The sequence below is a fragment of the Aotus nancymaae genome, unplaced genomic scaffold (genome assembly GCF_030222135.1).
Source record: "Aotus nancymaae isolate 86718 unplaced genomic scaffold, 86718_ANA_hifiasm-v0.15.2.pri h1tg000022l_1, whole genome shotgun sequence".
NCBI classification, from domain to species: Eukaryota; Metazoa; Chordata; class Mammalia; order Primates; family Aotidae; genus Aotus; species Aotus nancymaae.
In genome coordinates, this window is record NW_026988435.1 from 48,859,017 (window position 1) to 48,881,932 (window position 22,916).

The window sequence follows — 22,916 nt, forward strand, 5'->3', positions numbered from 1 at the left end:
ATTGGTCTGTAATTCTTTAAGAAAGATGCTCATTGCCAGCCTTTGAGGAGTGTGGCTAGCTCACAGCCTCCACCTGTTAAATCAGCATTCAAATCTAGGTCATGCTATTGGCAGGGCAGTCCCTGGCCAGTGGCCAAGCAAGGCAGTGGGACAAGGGCCTAGTTCCTGTTAGCGTCGACTTTCCTTACAAACAGCATTGGGCTTGTGGAGACTGTCAGTTCTACATTGCGGTTTGACTGCTGCTCCTGCCCAGTCTTGCTTCTAGTCACAGATCTTTATTCTCTAGCAATCCTTTTATATGCCTGAGCCTGCCTCAGCATCTGCTTTGTGAAGAACCCAGCCTGTGACATACTTTTTTTTTTTGTACATTCTCCTTGTCTTGTAGTTTGTCTGCATTTATTTACAAAGCGTAAGGTGTTACTACCATTGTGTTTATATATTTTTTTGAGGCAGGGTTGTGCTTGGTCCCCCAGGCTGGAGTGTAGAGGCGTGATCTTGGCTTACTGCAACCTCTGCCCCCAGGGCTCCTCCCACCTCAGCCTTCCTAATGGCTGGGACCACAGGCACGCACCATCATGCTTGGCTGCTTTTTTGTATTTTGGTCGAGTCAAGGTCTCTTCATATGACCTGGGCTGGTCTCAAACTCCTGAATTCAAGCAGTCTGCCTACCTCAGTCTCCCAAAATGCTGGGATTACAGGCGTGAGCTCTCATGTCTGGCCCATTGAATTTTTTTTGTTTTTTTAAATCAGTCATACATTTTTATTCTTTTTTTTTACTATATTCATTCCTTCCTGAAATTCTATGTTTTCCTGGGTAATCATTTCCTTCTGGCCTATAAAACTTCCTGTGTGTTCATTGTATTGTAGGTTTGCCGGCAGCTTCATTTTTGAAGGTTCTGTTTCGTCTTTGTTTATCTTCTTTCAGCAGTGCAAAGATAACTGTTACTGGCTTTTGAGAAGATGCCAGACCATTGTTGCTCTCTTGATAGTAATGTGTATGGCGGCTTAAAAAATGTTAGTTTTCTTTAGATTGCAGCCGTCTTACTATGTTATAGAGGTAATGTTCTTTGAAAATTTCCTGTGATGTTCTTTGAAATCTTCAAGATGTCCACAGTGCTTCTTGAATCTGTAAAATGATGTCTTTTATCTGTTTGAGAAAAATTACAGTCATCTTCTCTTGCCATATTGCTTCTTCCTCATTTTTTTCTTCTCTCCTTCTGGGACTCCAATTACACTTACACAAAAGTTTTTCTCTGAGTCCCACATGCCTTTAATGTTCTTTTTTATATTTTGCATTTATTTATATATATATATATATATATATATATATATACTTCAGTTTGGATATTTTCCATTTTCCTCTATTCAGATTTTTTAATCCCGTCTTCTGAAATTTCTAATCTGCTGTGAAACCCTGATGAGTTCCTTATTTTAGATATTGTCTTTTCAGTTTAGAATTTTTATTTCTCTATTATAATTACTATTCTGGTACTCTGGAACAAATTCTCATTATTCCATACGTTTTCCTAATCTTTTCTTCTGCTGCCTTGAATACACAGATTAATTATTGTAAATGATCCAATATCTGGATCACCTTTGGGTCTGTTGCTCTTGTCTGTGTTTTCTCTTTTTTTTTTCTTTTGTGGGACAGAGTCTTGCTCTCTTGCCCAGGCTGGAGTACAGTGGTGATCATGGCTCACTGCAGCCTTAACTTCCTGGGCTCAAGTGATCCTCCCACCATAGCCTCCGGAGTATCTGGGACTACAGGTCACGCCACCATGCCCAGTTAGTTTTTTCTATTGTTGTTATTTTTTAATAGAGACAGAATTTCACTGTGTTGTCCAGGCTGGTCTCAAACTCCCGGGCTCAAGCCACCTGCCTGCCTCAGCCTCCCAAAGTGCTGGGATTACAGGCATGAGCCACCAGGTCTAGCCTTTTTGATTGAGTATTGTATGTTGTGTATAAAAACATTATCGAGGGTCCAGACAATGTCATCTTCCTTAAGAGAAATCCCCCTCCTCTCCTAGGCAAGTAGAGTAGTGGCTGGCTGGTCACCGCGGTCCAGGTCACACCCGGCCCAGCCGGCCTCTGCTCTCCTGGGCTTTCTGCCAGTGCCTGGTGTTTCCATGTGTCTCTTTCCTCTGATGGCTTCCCAGTCATGGTGTTGGTCTCCTCGTGGTTTCTTCACGACCCCATTCTGTTTTTCAGAGGTTTTCCACATGGGCTGTTGGTCTCCTGCTGCATACAGCCACAGGATTCAGCACACGTCCTGCAGAAGGTGGCTGTGCTCTTGAGACTCCTAGCCTCTGCCAAAAGCTCTGCAGGTTTCTTCCTGTCCTGGTGGCACTGCTCCACCCAGGTGGAATACTCAGCCTCCTGTAGGGGTGGAATCCCTGAACACCGACAGCGTAAGGAGAGCTGCAGCTCAGCTCGCTTCCCGGAAGGTTTTCCCTCTCTGGAATCTTAACTCCTCTAGTTGTCTTTGCTGAGCAGCAACTTGCTGCCTCCCAAAGATGATTTCTGCATTTTATTCCGTTTTTAAACTCATCTTAGTCAGGAGCACTGGTCTGCCACCAGTACCCTTTCCTACTCAGAAGCAGAGTCTTCTACCATTATGCTTTTAAAATTCATTCATTTTGTTGTGTGTAGTTGTAGTTCATTTATTTTTGTTGAGGAATGCATATACCAGAATTTATTTATCTGTTATACTGTTGGTGGAATACATGGATTGTTTCCAGTTTTAGCTGGTAGAAAGAGTGTGCCCAGGAAGATTCTAGTGTTTGCCACCTGGTATATAAGCATATGTTTTTGAAGGGTGAGTACTTAGGAGTGGAAGTACTAGGTCTGGGGTTATGGCTGCCTTCACATTGATTAGATGGCACCACACTTCCCCAGTTCACCCTCGCCCCATCAGTGTGGGTGGTTCCTACCTGCTCCCATCATTGTCAGTCAGCACTTGGTATTGTCAGGCTTCTTGATTTCAGCTAATCTCATGATAATATGGTGGTATTTCATTGTGGTTTTAATTTGCATTTTCCTGATAACTAAATAGACTGAGATCTTTTCTATCATTTTGGCTTTTTCGTTTGTTAAGTACCTTTTGAATCTTTAGCACATTTTCTTTTTTTTTTTTGAGATGGAGTCTCGCTCTGTTGCCCAGGCTGGAGTGCAGTGGTGCGAGCTCACCTCACTGCAACCTCTGCCTCCCAGGTTGAAGAGATTCTCCTACCTCAACCTCCCGAGTAGCTGGGATTGCAGGTGTGCACCACTACGCCCGCCTAATTTTTGTATTTTTAGTAGAGCTGGGGTTTCACCATGTTGGTCAGACTGGTCTCGAACTCCTTACCTCGTAATCCTCCTGCCTTGTCCTCCCAAAGTGCTGTGAACAATTTCTGGAACTGAGGGTTCCTTCCCATTTTAGACCATGTGGGATAACTTCCTGACATTGCCATGGCATCTATAAACTGTCATGGCACTGGGGGAGTGTCTTTTAGCATGCTTATGCCTTATTATTTGTGTGTAATGAGCAGTGAGGACAACCTGAAATCATTTACATAGCCATCTTCCTTTGGGGAGATTTGGCCAGCTTTTTCACTACACGTGCTGTTTTACCAGCAAGGTCTTTATGACCTGTATCTTGTGCTGACCTCCTATCTCATCCTGTGACTTAGAATGCCTGACTTACTGGGGGTGGAGCCCAGCAGATCCCAGCCTTATTTTACCCCATTCAAGATGGAGTTGCTCTGGTTTAAACGCCTCTGACATATTTCCTCTCTCTGTTTTATAAGAGAACTCTTAATCCTAAGAGTTGTAGAGGGACGAAGATTCATCTTCTGTAACTTCTTCAGGCTGAATAGGGATGGTGATATTCCTGCCTAACTATTAGGGTCTTTGTATTTGAGAAAGAAAGGCGCTCAGTCAGAAAGAATCAGTATGGTGATGAGGGCCATTCATAACTTCAAGAAAAGGTGATATCTGGAAGATTAATAAGTGTTCAATTTAAGAAAACATTGAGTAAGCTTATCCTGCATTTCTACACAGAGTACAATAGCAGTTTATTCCACAACAGTAAAACAAAATAAATAAAATTATCCTAAGTAAATTAAATGAGGATTTTCATGAACTGGGTAACTGTTGGGACCAAGATGATAAGGGGTTGCTAGCTGATTCCAGTGTGCCCAGAATTAGAATTAGAATACTGATCCAGATGTTTACATTACCCATCTCTTTTCTCTCTGCTTTACTCAATTGTTAAAAGCTTTAAGTAGCTCAAAGAAAAGTTTTCTTGGCTCTGAAAATAAAAAAGGATCAGCAATGATTTAAGCAAAAAGTCAAAACAAGTTACTTCTGTTTTCTATTAGTTCAGCTCATGCAGTTAACTGCTGTTTGATATTCATGAACATTTTGGCTCTCTATGAAAATCCTGAAAGTTTTTCCTTTATTCTTTTTTTTTTTTTTTTTTTTTTTTTGAGACGAGTCTCACTCTTGTTGCCCAGGCTGGAGTGGAATGGCTGGCGTGATCTCGGCTCACTGCAACCTCCGCCTCCCGGGTTCAACCGATTCTTCTGCCTCAGCCTCCCAAGTAGCTGGGATTATAGGCATGCACCACCATGCCCAACTAATTTTTTGTATTTTTAGTAGAGACAGGGTTTCACTATGTTGACCAGGTGGCTCTCTAACTCCTGACCTCAGGCGATCCACCCACCTTGGCCTCCAAAAGTGCTGGCATTACAAGCATGAGCCACCGTGCCCGACCTAGATTTTCCTTTATTCTAATTCACAATCTCCGAAGTTATCAGAAGCCTACATTCAAGAACACCTATTACAGTTCTATAGTTGGTTATAAAACCATCTTCTAAAGAGGACCAAAACAAGACCACAGTTTTCCATGGATGACAGAATGCCTTAGGACAGCCTCTATAAAAGCCACAATTGACTAGGAATTTTGATTACTACTTCTGTGATGTACAACAATTTAACATACCAGTTAGACTTATTAATAACATGTACTGTCATATCAGAATTATAGAAGTTTCACTGATTTTGGAACACATACAAATAACATATTTATTCAAATACAGCCCAAAGAAAGCCAAACATCATTTCATATTTGACAATGTTTCCTGTTTGATTTTTATACCAAATAAGCCGAATATGTTATTTTTTCGACTTGAGGAGACCTAATACCCAAAAGATTAATTAGATCAGAAAAAGGCGTAATTTTGAATATGATTTTGGGAAGTCTGTCAAATATTAAAGGTTTAAACACTTGATAGAATCCCAGGTCATCGTAAGTTATTCATTTGCCCAAAATGAAAACTCATCTTGAACTCCTAGTCTCGAGTGATCCACGTGCCCCCACCTCCCAAAGTGCTGAGATTGCAGACGTGAGCCATTGCACCCAGCCATCTTTCATTATTTTTAAAAATATAATATTAAAAATCTTGTTCAAGGGAGAAAGCCAAATTTCACCATTGCATTAGTGCATTATTGATGTCAAACCCAATGTTTAATAAAACCTTATAATAAGACAAATCTATTCAAACATAAGGTAAGATTCTCATAAACCTTTTATAACCCTTTACAATTTTTGTTAAAGAGCAGATTCATGCTGCAAGAAAACCCTGTTGTGCCTTTATTCCAATATTCAATTTATGGAAAAATGAATAATACCCCTTTAACTTTAGGCCAGTTTGTTCACACACAAATTTCTTTTACAAGATTAATTTTTCATAAACCTTCCACAACTTGCTCCAACCTTCAGCATTATTCTATCTAACTTAAAATAATCCTTTAACCCTTTACTGTAGGCAAAAAAAATTTGTGTTCCCATGACTTCTTACAGTCGTTTACCAAAAATACACTTCACTTTCCTTATACACCTTGCATGTAGAACTGCTCTTCCCGTAGTCTCAAGTACACATTGCAAAGAAGCAGTTTATGACCTTAAAGCATTTAGCAAACCTAACATCTGAACTGCCTAATTTAGACCAAATGCCTAAATTTTTGAAGATATTTTTATTTTACCATAATCTTTAAAACTGTCTTTATTTCCCAAAGATTACTTAAGTCACATGAACTAAAAGGCACTACTACACTTTTAATTTTTCTGACAAAGTACCTAGTTTAAGCTTGTATTTTTAAACTAATTAATCAAAGCTCTTTCATATATAAACTTCACACACATAACATATAAATACACAGACAGGAGATCCAGGAGTTGTAAGATTTTCCATTTTCAGTTTCTAAGTTTCTTAGTTGGATTACTGGCTTCAGGGTGGAGCCCTTTGATAAACAGGGCTAGGGAAGCATGCAGTTTCTGGGGCCTAGTAAGCAGCTGTAAGGAAAAGCAGATTCCAGAAATCAGGGGTCCCATTTCTATACCAGATACTAGATCCCCAAAAGAGGGAATCAGCCCATCCCCATGGGAGTGTTATCTCTCAGTGAGGTGTGGGGACATTTCCATACCATCTAGGTGGCCAAGAGCATGCTTCTCTGATCCAAACATGCAGAGAGCTGTATATTCCCTTATAACTGACATTAGCTACCCCCAAAGTATATTTCCTACCTAGTTATTACACACCAAAGCTCTCTCATAATGTGAAGTCAAAACCGTCAGGTAACACAATGAAAAACAGAGCCGAGTCTTAAATTTTGGGAGGATCTATCCATTTTAAATTCCTGGGGTTTCATGAGAAAAACAGAGGTTCTTCCCAAAATGGGGTCTGTGGTACCTCCTCTTTTTCCCAAGGAGTCCCAAGCTGTTAGAGCTTGAATATCCACTTTTGTTTTTTGAGACAGGGTCTTGATCTGTTGCCAGGCTGGAGTGCAGTGGCGCAATCTCAACTCACTGCAACCTCTGCCTCCCAGGTTCAAGCAATTCTCCTGCCTCAGTCTCCTCAGACTACCGGTGCATGCCACCATGCCTGGCTAATTTTTTTTTTTTTGTATTGTTATTGGAGATGGGGTTTCACCATGTTGACCAGAATGGTCTCGATCTCTTGACCTTGTCATCCACCCACCTTGGTCCCCCAAAGTGCTGGGATTATAGGTGTGAGCCACTGCACCCGGCCTGAATATCCACTTTTAAGCTGACTTTTAACTATAGTGCTTATTTGTTTATTTATTTGTTTATTTTTGAGATGGAGTCTCGCTCTGTCGCCCAGGCTGGAGTGCAGTGGCATGATCGTGGCTCACTGCAATCTCCGTCTCCTGGGTTCAAGCAATTCTCCTGCCTCAGCCTCCTGAGTAGCTAGGATTACAGGCGTGCGCCACCACACCTGGCTAATTTTTTGTATTTTTAGTAGAGAGAGATTTCACCAGGTTGACCAGGCTCATCTTGAACTCCTGGACTCAAGTGATCTGCCTGCCTCGGCCTCCCAAAGTGCTGGGATTATGGGCGTGAGCCACCACGCCTGGCCCATAGTGCTCTTTTTAAAAAGTTTACTTAAATCTCTTATTACCCAACTTCAGCCAGGCCACACGGCCAATATTTCTGACTTTTGAACTTTACCAAAGGTAACCTCCCAGGTGAAAACAGTAAGGCTTAGCCACTAAGCTACAGTATTGGGTGCTTGGACTATTCCCAGAAGAAGTCTAGAGCATCCTATTCTGAGCTTGCAAAGGCTTTTAACTGCTCGAGATAACTTTTAGAGCTAACTACGACATGAACCCCCGAATTCCTGGTTGCTTGATGGTGGAAACAAAAAGAAAGTACCTCCATGTGGTTACAAGGTCAACTCCCAAGGACATTTTTCAACATGTGGTCTCTGGGCAAGATGAAAGAGGAGACAGTTGCCTTGAGTAATAGAAAAGATGGAAAAGAGGGAGAAAAGCATTGCCTGTGGCGGGATGGGGAAGGTGAGGAGCTCAGGGAGGCCAGAGAAAGACCCACCCGTTGTAGCGACACTGAATCAACAGTTCAGGTGGCCACTTGTCAGTCCTGAAGGGATCTTATCCAGCAGCCCCATCAGCTCTAGAGTTCCTCGTTTTGGAGAGAGAAAAAGCTCCCATGTTCCATTATCCTGTACATGCCTAACCTTGTCCCCTACAACCGTCAGCAGAGAGTGCAAGGCAGATTAATCCAAAGAGAATAGTGGTGAACATTCTGTATCCAGATCCATTCTTAGCAGAGAGAGACTCTACTGAAGGGGGGCCTTTAACCCCTTGTATCTTAGGAAGGACTCTACCTTCCCAAGTTGGACCTTGAACCCAGGTTCGTTCAAGTACCCCTTGCCTTTTTTTAAGAGGAGCCTTTAACCCACTCTGTCTTAGGAGAAACTCTGACTCCCCTAAATTGAGTCTCTAACCCAATTCCATCCTTTGCCGCGGTATATGCACCCCAGTTACCCAAAGTTGGCCAATGGGTGCTGCAATGTATTTTCTATGGGTCGGAGGTCTCCTCAGTATTATCCCTTTGGATTTCACTAGGAAGACATTACCGGAAAGGGGTCCTGATCCAGACCCCAAGAGAGGCTTCTTGGACCTTGTGCAAGAAACAATTCAGGGCGAGTCAATATAGTAAGGTCAAAGCAAGTTTATTAAGAAAGCAAAGGAACAAAAGAATGGCTGCTCCCTGGGCAAAGCAGCTGTACGTTTTCTTTCTTTTTTTTTTTTTTCTTTGAGATGGAGTTTTGCTCTTGTTACCCAGATTGGAGTGCAATGGCATGATCTCGGCTCACCGCAAACTCTGCCTCCTGGGTTCAAGCAATTCTCCTGCCTCAGCCTCCTGAGCAGCTGGGATTACAGGCACGCACCACCATGCCCAGTTAATTTTTTGTATCTTTAGTAGAGACGGGGTTTCACCATGTTGACCAGGATGGTCTCGATCTCTTGACCTCGTGATCCACCCGCCTCGGCCTCCCAAAGTGCTGGGATTACAGGCATGAGCCACCGCGCCCGGCCCACATTTTCTAATTAATAGAATCATTTATAGGAAGTTTCTATATTCTGGATATCAGATGTTTGTCAGTAATACCTTGCAAGGATCCTCTCCTATTTTGTGGCTGGCTTTTCACTATTGGTAGCTTAGCGAACATAAGTTCTATCCATCACCTTCTTTTCTTTTATGATTTTTGCTTTTTTTTTTGAGACGGAGTTTCGCTCTTGTTACCCAGGCTGGAGTGCAATGGCGCGATCTCGGCTCACCGCAACCTCCGCCTCCTGGGTTCAGGCAATTCTCCTGCCTCAGCCTCCTGAGTAGCTGGGATTACAGGCACGCGCCACCATGCCCAGCTAATTTTTGGTATTTTTAGTAGAGACGGGGTTTCACCATGTTGACCAGGATGGTCTCGATCTCCTGACCTTGTGATCCACCTGCCTCGGCCTCCCAAAGTGTTGGGATTACAGGCGTGAGCCACCGCGCCTGGCGCTTTTTTTTTTTTTTTTTTTTAATTTTGATACAGAGTCTTACTCTTTCACACAGGCTGGAGTGATCTTGGCTCACTGCAGCCTCTGCCTTCCCGGTCAAGCAATTCTCATGTCTCAGCCTCCCAAGTAGCTGGGATTACATATACCACCACGCCTAGCTAAGTTTTTGTATTTTTAGTAGAGATGGGATTTCACCATGCTGGCCAGGCTGGTCTCGAACTCTTGACTTCAGGTGATCCACCAACCTCAGCCTCCCAAAGTGCTGCGATTACAGGCATCAGCCATTGCACCTGGCCTGATTTTTGCGTTTTGTGTTGTCTTTTAGTACTGTTTCCCTTGGCTGAGATCACAAAGTTATTTTATTAATTTGGGAAAATGCTGCTGTTTTGCTGTTCACATTTAGGTCTGCCATCCATCTGGAATGTGTTTTTGTGAATGGTAAGGGACTGTGTTCCAGGGTTCATTTCTAAAGAAAGATAACCAGCTGTCCTGTCTTGTCTAAGAAGAAGACAGCCCTTGCCCCACTCTGTGGTGGCATGTGGGTCATCAGTTGAGTTCTCCACACATGGGTGGATCTGTTTTATCTCATTGATTTATTTTCTGTCTTTGGCCTATAACAGTCTCTTAATTACCATAGTTTTATATTAAGTCTTGACATCTGTAGAGAAAGCCTGCCATCTTATTTTCTTCTTCAAGAGTCTTACATGCTCACTTTGGTAGCACGTACACTAAAGCTAGAATGTTGCAGAGAAGATGAGCATGGTACCTGTGCAAGGATGGCACACATTTGTGAAGTGTTCTCTGTTAAAAAAAAAAGTGTCTTAGCACTTCCTGCCCTGTGCATTTCAGGATCAGCTTTAGAGTGAGCTTGTCAGATATCACAGTATACCTATTTAGATTATTATGCTTTGAATTATTCTAAAGAGAATTAACACTTTTGCATCGTTACTATTCTGAAACAAAGTTTTGCTTTTGTTGCCCAGGCTGGAGTGCAATGGCGCGATCTCCGCTCACTGTAACCTCTGCCTCCTGGGTTCAAGTGATTCTCCTGCCTCAGCCTCCTGAGTAGCTGGGATTATAGGTGCCCGCCACCATGCCCAGCAAATTTTTTGTATTTTTGGTAGAGACGGGGTTTCACCATGTTGGCCAGGCTGGTCTCAAACTCCAGACCTCAGGTGATCCACCTGCCTCAGCCTACCAAAATGCTGGAATTACAGGTGTGAATCACTGTGCCCCCCCACCTTTGCATTATTGACTCTTCCAGCCATTGGACATGATCTGTCCCTTCATTCATTCAAATATTTTTTACTTTATCTCAGTGATGTATAATTTTCTGTGGGGGGACTTTGTACGTTTCTTGTGACCATCTCAGGTACTTAGTATGTGTGTGTTTTAATCTTGTGGTGGATACTTTGATCAAAAATTTTTATTTACTCTTTTGTTTGTTTTTGTGAGACAGAGTTTCTCTTTGCTGTACAGGCTGGAGTGCAGTGGCACGATCTCGGCTTACTGAAACCTCTGCCTCCTGGGTTCAAGCAATTCTCATGCCCTAGCCTCCTGCGTAGCTGGGATTACAAGTGCCTGCTTCCACACCTGGCTTATTTTTTATATTTTAGTAGAGACAAGGTTTCACCGTGTAGCCCAGGCTGTTCTCAAACTCCTAAGCTCAGGCAATCCACCCGTCTCAGCCTCCCAGAGTGCTAGGATTACAGGCGTGAGCCACTGGTCCTGGCCTATTTGCTTTTTATTGCTAGTATGTAGAAACCAAATGGTGTTTATGTGTTGATACATTTGGCAGCCTTGCTAAATTCAGTTATAGAAGATTCATAAGATAACATGACACCATCATGTCATCTGCCAATAATGGTAGTTATATTTCCAGTTGTTCGGCTTTTTCCTTCCCCTTTTACACTGGCTAAGCCTTTCAGTAGAATGCTGAAAACAGATGTCCTTGACTGACTTCTCTCAGAGAGGAAGCTTTTGGTATCCAACCATTAATTATGATATTTCCTATTCAGTTTCCAAAATGCCCTTTTCACATTAAGGAAGTATGTTTCCTTTCATTCTGAGTTTAAGGATTTCAAAAATCATTTAAAATCATTTTAAAATCATGAATGATTGTTAAATTGTTTTTATTTTCTTCCATCTATTGGTATGATTGTTTTATTTTTCACCTTTATTCTGTTAATGTGTCAAATTATGTTGATTTTCTGTTGAACCTCTTTACATTCCTGGGGTAAAACTGACTTGGTTATGATGCCTTATTCTTTTTATGCACAGCTGGATTCAGTTTGAAATTCTTCATGCATTACAATAATTAACACCTTAAATTGACCTTTTAAAATAGGCTACAACAGTGTTTTGAGTTTTTTGTTTTTTTTATATGCTTTAAATTCTAGGGTACATGTGCAGCTTGTGCAGGATTGTTACATAGGTATACAAATGCCATGGTGGTTTACTGCATCCATCCCCCTGTCATCTATGTTAGGTATTTCTCCTAATATTCTCCGTCCCCAATCCCCCCACCCCCTGCTATCCCTCCCCTACCTCTCCCACCCCCTAACAGGCCCCAGTATGTGATGTTCCCCTCCCTGTGTCCATGTGTTCTCATTGTTCAACAATCACTTATGAGTAAGTACATTTGGTGTTTGGTTTTCTGTTCTTGTGTCAGTTCGCTGAGAATGATGGTTTCCAGCTTCATCCATGTCCCTGCAAAGGACATGAACTCATCCTTTTTTATGGCTGGTATTCCGTGGTGTATACGTGCCACATTTTCTTTATCCAGTCTGTCATTGATGGGCATTTGAATTGGTTCCAAGTCTTTGCTATTGTAAACAGTGCCAGAATGAACATACGTGTGCATGTGTCTTTATAATAGAATGATTTATAATCCTTTGGGTATATACCTAGTAATGGGATTGCTGGGTCAAATGGCATTTCTATTTCTAGATCCTTGAGGAATCGCCACACTGTCTTGTACAATGATTGAACTAATTTACACTCCCACCAATAGTGTAAAAGCATTCCTCTTTCTCCACTTCCTCTCCAGCATCTGTCTACAGATTTTTTAATGATCGTCATTCTAACTGGTGTGAGATGGTATCTCAATGTGGTTTTGATTTCCATTTCTCTGAAATGACCATGATGATGAGCATTTTTTCATATGTTTGTTGGCCACATAAATGTCTTCTTTTGAAAAGTGTCTGTTCATATCCTTTGCCCACTTTTTGATGGGGTTGGTTTTTTTTCTTGTAAATTTAAGTTCTTTGTAGATTCTGAATGTTAGCCCTTTGTCAGATGGGTAGATTGCAAAATATTTTTCCCATCCTGTTGGCTGCCAGTTCACTCTAATGATGGTTTCTTTTGCTTTACAGAAGCCCTTAAGTTTAATTAGATCCTGTTTGTCTATTTTGGCTTTTGTTGCCATTGCTTTTGGTGTTTTAGTCATGAAGTCCTTGCCTATGCCTATGTCCTGAATGGTATTGCCTAAGTTTTCTTCTAGGGTTTTTATGGTGTTAGGTCTTATGTTTAAATCTTTAATCCATCTGGAGTTAATTTTTGTATAAGGTGTAAGAAAGGGGTCCAGTTTCAGCTTTCTGCACATGGCTAGCCAGTTTTCCCAACACCATTTATTAAACAGGGAATCCTTTCCCCATTGCTTGTTTTTGTCCGGTTTGTCAAAGATCAGATGGTTGAAGATGTGTGGCGTTACTTCTGACACCTCTGTTCTATTTCATTGGTCTATATCTGTGTTTTGGTACCAGTACCATGCTATTTTGATCATTGTAGCCTTGTAGTATAGTTTGAAGTCAGGTAGCGTGATGACTCCAGTTTTGCTTAGCATTGTCTTGGCTATGCAGTCTCTTTTTTGGTTCCATATGAAGTTTAAGGTTGTTTTTTCCAGTTCTGTGAAGAAGGTCAGTGGTATCTTGATAGGGATAGTGTTGAATCTGTAAATTACTTTGGGCAGTATGGCCATTTTCACGATATTGATTCTTCCTAACCATGAACATGGAATGTTTTTCCATCTGTTTGTGTCCTCTCTTATTTCCTTGAGCGGTGGTTTGTAGCTCTCCTTGAAGAGGTCCTTCACGTCCTTTGTTAGTTGTATTCCTAGGTATTTTATTTCTTTAGCAGTGTGAATGGGAGTTCATTCATGATGTGGCCTGACCTGAGGTCCCGTTGGCTTTCCGAGTAAAGAATTGATGGCATTGATACCCAGATCACCTTTGGATCCATTGCTCTTGTTTATGTTGTCTCTTGATTTTTGGTCAGGGGAACTTCTCTTTGGGATTGCCTAGTATTTTAACATCTTAAATTTAACATATTAGGAATTTAACATGTTAAAGTAAAGATATGACCTACTTCATGAATTGTTGTAAAGATTAAATGTACTGTGTGTCACTCTTATAAATGATATAATTGACGGATATTTAATGTAATGAAAATCCATTTACTATGCAATGTTAATTGAAAAAGTAGTGTGAAGTATGATCTCATTTCTTGAAAATAATTATAGAGATGGCTGGGCACGGTGGCTCATGCCTATACTCCCAGCACTTTGGGAGGCCAAGGTGGGTGGATCGCCTGAGGTCAGGAGTTCGTGACTAGCCTGACCAACATAGTGAAACCTCTCTCTACTAAAAATACAAAAAGTTAGCCGGACATGGTAGTGGGCACCTATAATCCCAGCTACTCAGGAGGCTGAGGCAGGAGAATCACTTGAACCCGGGAGGCAGAGGTTGCAGCGAGCCGAGATCGCAACACTGCACTCCAGCCTGTGCAATAAGAGCGTGACTCCATCTCAAAAAAAAAAAAAAAAAAAAATAGAGACATGTATATATGTGTATAATTGTACATATATGCATACGTACAAAATACTGACTTTCTGCTGGCTTTTTTTTTTTTTAAATAGTGTCTCTATTGCCCAGGCGGGCTCTCACTGCAACCTCCGCCTCCCAGGTTCAAGTGATTCTTGTGCCTCAGCCTCTTGAGTAGTTGGGATTACAGGCATACACCACCACACTGGGCTAAATTTTTTGTATTTTTAGCAGAGATGGGATTTCACCATGTTGGCCAGGCTGATCTCAAACTCCTGGCCTCAAGTGATCTGCCCACCTCGGCCTCCCAAAGTGCTGGGATTACAAGCGTGAGTCACCGAGCCTGGCCTCTGCTGGCTTTTCTGTAGTCCAAATTTTCTATAATAAAATCCTATTTTATTTTTGTATTAAGAAAAGTAAATCTGTAAGTTATTAAGAGAAAACAATCGTATTCATTACAGCATTGTGCAGAATAGTTACTAGTTGGAAACTACCTGAATTTCCACTAATGGGGTAATGGTATGTTAGGGGTATTTTGATTTCTACATTAAAATGTTAATTATGAGTTTTTTAAATTTTACATTGCTTGGTATTTTTATTTTGTTTTAGGTAAACTTTGGAGTCGGAGTTTAAAACTAGCTTATACTCTACTTAATAAGCTGACTAATAAGAATGAACCTCTACTTAAACCTGGAGACAGAGTAAGTAACTAGAATGTCACTTTATTGGAATGAGCAAAAGCAGAGACTTAAATAATCTGTTTCATTGAAATTAGTGTTCTATCATTTGGTTAGAATTACAGCATTAATACAAGGGATTTAAAATCAGCAGTAAAGACTGGGCGTGGTGGCTCTCGCCTGTAATCCTAGCACTTTTGGAGGCCGAGGCGGATGGATTGCCTGAGCTCAGGAGTTTGAGACCATCCTGGGCAACATGGCAAAACCCTGTCTCTACTAAAAATATGAAAAAATTAGCTGGGCATAGTGGTATGCGCCTGTAATCCCAGCTACTCGGGAGGCTGAGACACGAGAATCGCTTAAACCCCGGAGGTGACAGAGTGATACTCCGTCTCAAAAAAAGAAAATTCAGCAGTGAAGAATATTAAATATGACAAAGTGTGTGGTATAGAGTAAAGCAATATTCTTTTTCTGTACTCATTGTCCTCTGTTTCTTCATCTTCTCTTCTGTTTGACTTCATGTATGTTGATATTAAAAATATTAGATTCCAGATCTTACGAATTAAAAGCTAAAGATCTGAAGCGCTGCTATGAAATTCTCTATGCCTTATATTTATCTCCTTCCCTATTCTGTGTGTCCAGGTAGCCTCCTTGTACCTATCTGTCAAAATAGGGTGCTGGAGGCTTCTTCTCTGGTACTACGCTGCCCTATATGGTTGGCAGTAGCTATATGGGGCTATTTAAATTAATCAAAATTAAATAAAATAAAAAATTTAGTTTCTTAGTTGCACAAGCCACATTTTAAGGGCTCAGTAGGAGTGTGGCTAGTATCTACTGTGTTGATAGCTTGGAGATAGAACATTTCCATTATCATAGAACGTTTTTTTGGACAGTACTGCTGTAGGCAAGATGGACCAGACCTGAGGAACCCTGGTATACTATAAAGTCCAGGGCGGAAAACAGGAGAACATGAAAATGAGCATACCAGTGAGATCCCCTGGTGAGAAGTCACCTGTGTCAGATCACCCAGCATGGAAACTGCAGGTTAGCAAGCTGGTAGACGGTTCCAAGTAACTCTTTCAGTGCCAAACTTTTAAATATGAACTATTAGCCAAGGACTTTTAAGAAGGAAATGCCAATATGAGAGAAAATACCAAAAGGGAAAGGAAGAAAGGGAGTGAGAAAGAGAGACAGGGAAAGAGGAAACAGACTGGAAGGGAAGCCAGATATAGAAAACAGCATTTCTAAACAGTGAGTATTAATATTCCCGGAAATCTGAGATGAAGATGTTTCCTAAATCAAGAAAAGGATGTCAGTAGGAAAGACTGAGAGATGGAAAGTAGGGTAAAATAGGACAAAAAGACTCGATCAAAAAGACCCAACATCTGACTGATAACGAGTCCAGACAGAGAAAGGAGAACATTTTAAATGAAAATAGTAATTCAGGACAATATCCCAGACCTGGAGAGTGTAAATATTCAAGGATGCACACGAAAACACATGCCCATGATACTGCATAACACCAGGGTACAGAAAAGAACCCCAGAGCTTTGAAGGGAAGAGTAGGATTGGCAGTCACACTGGCTTTGGGATTTCTCGTTGGTAAAACTGGAATAGAGTGGAATGATGCTTCAGAAATTCAGAGGCAATATGATTTTTAACTTATAATTCTATTCCCAGAGATTCAACAGATTTGAGAATGGTATAGCCGTTTCAGACATGCAGGACTCAGAAATATTTGGCTCACAAACACTTTCTTGGCTAGCTCTTAGAAGATGTCCCTCAGCCATGTAAGCAAGTAGGGTGCAAGCAGGAGGCCCACAGTAGATGCCCAGGATGATCGCTGGCAGCAGACCAAGGGGTGGCACAGTCAGCATCAGGAGAACCGAGACCCCAGGATGGGGTGGAGTCGTCAGCAGCAGGGGACACTGATGGCTCCCCTGAGTGGGTGGTTATTTGGAAAATGATACTGATGGATATTTGACCCATCTGAGGGAGTATTTTAAAACAAATTAGTTAGAGAATACACAGGAAAGCAAAGAAAGTAGAAATGGTGGGGGCTGTTACCAGAAAAGAAAGGAAATGTGTACTTGGCTATAAAAATGTAAACAGTTCAAGAATGTTACTAAAAAAAAGATACTTTATGATATATTGTGCTCATAGATGAGACTTTATGTTATGCTTTAGAATGAATTTAGGAATCACTGATTTAATTTTCTTGAAAAAAATTTTTTTTTTTTTTTTTTTTCCGAGACAGTGTTTCGCTCTTGTTACCCAGGCTGGAGTGCAATGGCTCGATCTCAGCTCACCTCAACCTCCGCCTCCTGGGTTCAGGCAATTCTCCTGCCTCAGCCTCTCAAGTAGCTGGGACTACAGGCGTGCGCCACCATACCCAGTTAATTTTTGTATTTTTAGAAGAGACGAGGTTTCACCATGTTGACCAGGATGGTCTCAATCTCTTGACCTCGTGAACCACCCGCCTCGGCCTCCCAAAGTGCTGGGATTATAGGCGTGAGCCACCACGCCCGGCCGAAAAAAATTCTTACAAGGATAAAGACTTTCGGATACTTTCTTGACTTGGAAGAGAATCTCTGTGGTTAGGTAAATAATAATAAAATTGACAAGGTCACAGTGATTGAGTTGAAGAAATCAGTGGCAAATTCAGCCTCCTATAATATTATACTTTGTAAAAGTGAACACAGCTTTTCATAACAAATTCTGTAAAAATATACATTTCATCCCAAACATCTAGTCTCAAGGTTATAGGTTACAGTTCTGGGCAACCACCATTAAAACCAAATTTCTAAGGAAAACCTTGCCCTTTTCAACAAACAACCTTGTTAGAAATGAAATTCCCAGACTTCAAGTACAGAATAAGTATAAATACAGCTTACATTTTGTTTTACAAAGTGAAGGCTCTTACTGGTTGTTCATCACTGTGTGTTCTCGAGGGCCCTGAGTTAAGAGTCTCTACTCAGTTAAAATTTGGACTTGTCCCTTAATGGTTTCAAGCACAATTATTACAATATTTGGGGCTAACAAAAATTGTATTTTGTAACTAGCTTTTAATTTAGCTAGATATCGTAAAAATTGGAAATTTGGATGATGGGAGAAGGGAAAGGGGGAGGAATGTGAGAGGGCTAACTTCATTTCTTTGTACCGTTGTAGGTGGCGCTCGTGTTTCCAAATAGTGACCCCGTGATGTTCATGGTTGCGTTTTATGGGTGTCTCCTGGCAGAGCTGGTTCCTGTCCCCATAGAAGTGCCATTAACGAGAAAGGTAATAAACCCACGGCTGAGGTCCCACCTGGTTCAGTTCTGAACTTGAGTCTCGACACAACCAGTGGTATCTTGCATCGTTTTCACTGAGTGCAGGCAGGCAGCAAGCAGCTGTTTTGACAGAGGAGAGGAAGCTAGTCATCAACAGGCTGGCCAAGACTCAAGAGAAATCAGATGCCGTTTTTTGTTTTTTGTTTTTTGAGACAGAGTCTTGCTCTGTTGCCAGGCACCAGGCTGGAGTGCAGTGGCGCAATCTCGGCTCACTGCAACCTCTGCCTCCTGGGTTTAAGCAATTCTCCTGCCTCAGTCTCCTGAGTAGCTGGGAGTACAGGTGCTCACCGCCACGCCCAGCTAATTTTTGTATTTTTAATAGAGGCGGGGTTTCACCATGTTGGCCAGGATGGTCTCGACCTCTAATCTCGTGATCTGCCCACCTCAGCCTCCCAAAGTGTTGAGATTACAGGCATGAGCCACCATGCCCGGCCCAGATGCCGTTTTGTCTGACTTTCTTCTTGCTGGTGAGAGAGGCACTGAGAACAGTTTTGCTGGTGATGCTCCCACACCACACTTTTATTAGGTGGAGCTGTTCTATCACCTGTGTGAATTTCCCAACAAAAATGATAGCCATTTTTTCCTTTAATGAATAGAATTATGATTCAATAAGATTTTATTAAACTTTTCCTCAAAACCGTATGTTTATAGAAAATAATTATTATTTCTTAGGGATAAATATATCGTTATAGTGAGATAGCTCACTTCTCAGAGGCAGTTTTAAGTAAACAAGATGGACGTTCTTGCGTTTCTGTTCATGACAGTGGGCAGTTTTGGTTGCTGATCTAGGTGGCTATAACATTTTTGATGTAAGTATCAGTAATCTGTTTGCTAAAAAAGTCATTTAGAAGTAGACAGGGCATATATTTTACAGTTTTCTGTCATCCTGTCCCAGAATTCAGGCAGTTGTTAACATGAGCATTATTCACAAATAGTCAAGAAGCCCAAAAGTAAAACTTGCAACTAAAGCTAGTGTATCACAAAGGATAATATATGATGGGCAGGTATTTGAATGCACTGATTCTTAGGAGTAAAACTAGAGATTGTCAAGTTTATATGAAGAAAATGACAAAATTTTGCTGAGGAACACAGAAGACTTGGCTACAAGGAAACGTGTTTCTGTGTGGAAATAATTAATAGTGTTAATGACCAGGCCTATCCGGGTTAATCTGTAAATTTCAAACATGATCCAATAGAAAATTTCAGTGCCATTAATTTTGGAGTTCATTAAAATGCTTCTAAATGTCATTTGTAAGAATAAACTTTGAGAAATTAGCCCATTATATTTTATATTTTACCACAAAAACAAACCAAAATTATCTTTTACATTTAAACATAGTTGTCACATTTTCATGAACGATTTCTATGAAAAGATCATATATATCAGTAATAGGACTGAATTGTTCTGCAAGTTTTATGAGGGATGAATGAAAGATCTGTTCTCTGTGCATGACCTGGAGCACCGAGGGGCTGGGACTGGGGCTGCTCTGAACACCCCATTTCCACACTGTCACTCTGCTTTCTGCAGGATGCAGGCAGCCAGCAGGTTGGGTTTCTGCTGGGCAGCTGTGGGGTCTCCTTGGCCCTGACCACAGACGCTTGTCAGAAAGGCCTCCCCAAGGCACAGACGGGAGAGGTGGCAGCTTTCAAAGGTGAGGCCTGCCTAGGGAAGGGGAGTCAGTGTTCTGATTGTGGTCTATGTTAAACTGACTTCAGGCATGCTGTTCCAGAAATTAAACATGACAGAGGTGGCTGAGTCTTCAGCAAAAGTGATTGCTTGTTCAAGGCCTTGTGAATCTTGGTTTTCATCTGGCTTAGTGTCTTGACCTGTACTGTCTGATATGGTAGCCACTGGCCGGATGTACCTTTTTAAATTAAATGAAATGAAATGAGACTAAAACTTGCACTCCTTAGTCGCAAGAGCTGCATGCTGCAAGCCAGTGTTGCATGTCAGAGGCGCAGGCTTCCAGTGTGGGGAGCAGAGGCATCTTTGACTGCTTGCTGTTCTGTCTCCTGTCTGTGTGTCCCAGGATGGCCTCCCCTCTCCTGGCTGGTGATTGATGGGAAGCATCTAGCCAAGCCCCCCAAGGACTGGCACCCTCTGGCCCAGGACACAGGGACTGGGACCGCCTACATTGAGGTAATGACCGTTCCTAACTCAGAGCACGTAAAAACATGCCCCACAGGCTTAAGTCTTGCTTTTCATAAGACTTTAAGTTGCCATATATATATATGTATATTTTTAATTTTGGCTTTATCTCTGCCTCAGAAACCTGGAGTATCATGCAGATCCTTGCTCAGATCCTTCCAGGTTTTTCTCTTACCTAATTCTCTCCTAACTTGCCCCCTGGGGATGGAGACAGTTGTGATGGAGCCCATGTCGCAGCATTGCCCTCGGGTACCTGCCCAGGAGGAGCCATGAGTTCAACTGAAGCATCCCCTCAGCGGCCAGGGCTTGCCATGCACCTGGGCCTCATGGGATGGTTAGCAGAGAGACACTGACCAGTTCTTCCTTTGAAGATTCTGTCAGTCTCCATTCTGTCTGTTGTCAGCTCTAGAAATACCATATAATGTTTTTTTCCTTGAAATCTTTCAGTATAAAACCAGCAAAGAAGGCAGTACGGTGGGCGTCACTGTGTCCCACACATCCCTGCTGTCACAGTGCCGGGCTCTGACCCAGGCATGCGGGTACTCAGAAGGTAAGGGCTCTTGGGGTGGGGTGGTGGCCCCTCCAGCCTCACACAGATACTTGACATACCTAATCATGTGACTGTCACTGCACCTGTCAAAACCACCCCTGGGTAATGCCTTTGCCCATTAATCCAGGTCCTGCCAGGTAGGGAGATGCACCGTCTTTAGCATGCTTGTGGGGTCTCTGTACTGGCCAAGCGTCTCTTATCAGAGTCCAGGCAACCCCATGCAGGGTTATTTTCAGTAAATGCACATGGATGTTGGTTTTATGGAACATGAAACCTATATCCCACTGATTCACTTATACACAGTACTGGGTTCACAGGCCAGCCCTGGGGGGCTGGCTTACTTTGTGACATACTGAGGGTCAGGGCATTTTTCATTCAAAAAGAGGAAAACACGCTTATTTTTCTATCACTGTATCTGTGACTGTAGTTTTGACTTAAATTGTCGTGCATGTAAATATGTGAGTAGAATATGGTTATAGACGACCTCTTGGAAAAGTGTAGTCAGCACCTGATTCACTTCAAATGTCAGATACTTAGGGGAATGTTTTAAAATTAATATTTAATTGATAAGTACTAATTGTATATATTTATGGGGTACACTGACAAATAATTTTAAAAACTATAAAAATGGATGCATAACAGTTTTCTCACATCGCAGTATGGAATTGAGCAGCACTAGAAGGTGGAATTGAACGGTGTGTTTAACTATCTGAAATAGGTGCGGCGGCTCACACCTGTGATCCCACCACTTTGGTAGGAGGAACACTTGAGGTCAAGAGTTTCAGACCAGCCTGGACAACATAATGAGACCCCATCTCTACAAAAAAAAGAGAGAAATTTTAAATAAAATTTAAAAAAGAAAGAAGTGTTAGGAAGCAAGGGGTAGGTTGAGGGCACAGCTAAAGCTTTTACTGGAGATCTGGAAAATGATTTTAGGTATTTTTTAAGGACTTTATTAATTTCAAAAAGTTAGATCTTTCAAATCAAGCCCCATGACTTTCTTTGTCTTCAGTCCAGAGCTAATCTTACATATGTCACCTATAATTTGGGTTCTTTAGCCAGGTGTGGTGGTGTGTGCCTACAGTCCCAGCCACTTGGGAGGCTGAGGTAAGAAGACCGCCTGAGCCTGGGAATTCTGGGCTGTAGTGCGCTGTGCCAACCGAGTATCTGCACTAATTTTGGCAGCAACGTGGTGACCTTCTAGGAGTGGGGAACCACCAGCTTGCTAAGGAGGGGTGAACCGACCCAAGTCGGAAAGGGAGCAGGTCAAAACTTCCATGCCGATCAGTAGTGGGGTTGTGCCTATGAATAGCCACTGCACTGCAGCCTGGCAACGTGGTAAGACACCATCTCTAAAAATAATAGTAATAATTTGTGTTCTTTAGCCAACAGAGAAAGGATATTTATAGTCCTGTTGTTCATGATGCAACAGCATTTCCTGGCACACAAGTCAAACTTCTCCTGTTCGCCTTTGGAGTGCTGTGGGCTTTGGCGAGAAGCCAGGTCCGCCCAGCCCCAGCCTCTGCCCTTTCTGCCTGTGAGGTACGAGCCAGGTCCTAGAGAGGACTTGGCCGGGAGCTCCCTAAAATGTGTTAGCCGCACGCCTCTGGATGAGAAAACGGGCAAAGGAAGAGTGACTTTCTGAAGGGTGATGTGAACTACCAGCTCTATGAGATAGAGGGGAGATGCTGGATCATGGCCTCTAGGTGTGAGAATTGAGGAGATCTGGTGTAGAGTTGAGAAGTAAGAATATCCCTGACAGTTTTTCATCCCCACCTCTTCATTCTGAAAATATCCACTCAGAACATCTGATGAAAAGATGTGGTGTGGCCAGGTGTGGTGGCTTACGCCTGTAATGCCAGCACTTCGGGAGGCCGAGGTAGGCAGATCACCGAGGTAGGAGTTTGAGACCAGCCTGGCCAACATGGTGAAATCCTGTCTCTACCAAAGATAACAAAAATTAGCCAGGTGTGGTGGCATATGCCTGTAGTCCCAGCTGTTCGGGAGACTGAGACAGGAGAA

At 42.1% G+C, this 22,916-nt stretch overlaps 1 protein-coding gene and 1 non-coding gene across 5 annotated transcripts in view; both read left to right on the plus strand.

Moving 5' to 3' along the window:
- The window catches only part of DIP2A (disco interacting protein 2 homolog A), a 113,642-nt gene that overhangs the window by 57,833 nt on the left and 32,893 nt on the right, over positions 1–22,916 (plus strand). For all 4 annotated transcript variants that reach the window (XM_021667529.2, XM_021667530.2, XM_021667531.2 and 1 more), the window contains exons 9-13: positions 14,799–14,890; positions 18,035–18,145; positions 19,724–19,847; positions 20,226–20,335; positions 20,792–20,894. In XM_021667529.2, coding sequence (XP_021523204.2) covers positions 14,799–14,890; positions 18,035–18,145; positions 19,724–19,847; positions 20,226–20,335; positions 20,792–20,894 — 540 coding nt within the window. The remainder of the gene's footprint in view (positions 1–14,798; positions 14,891–18,034; positions 18,146–19,723; positions 19,848–20,225; positions 20,336–20,791; positions 20,895–22,916) is intronic.
- LOC135276418 (U6 spliceosomal RNA) lies at positions 10,074–10,178 on the plus strand. Its single transcript, XR_010343961.1, has one exon. It is a non-coding gene; the product is annotated as a U6 spliceosomal RNA (small nuclear RNA).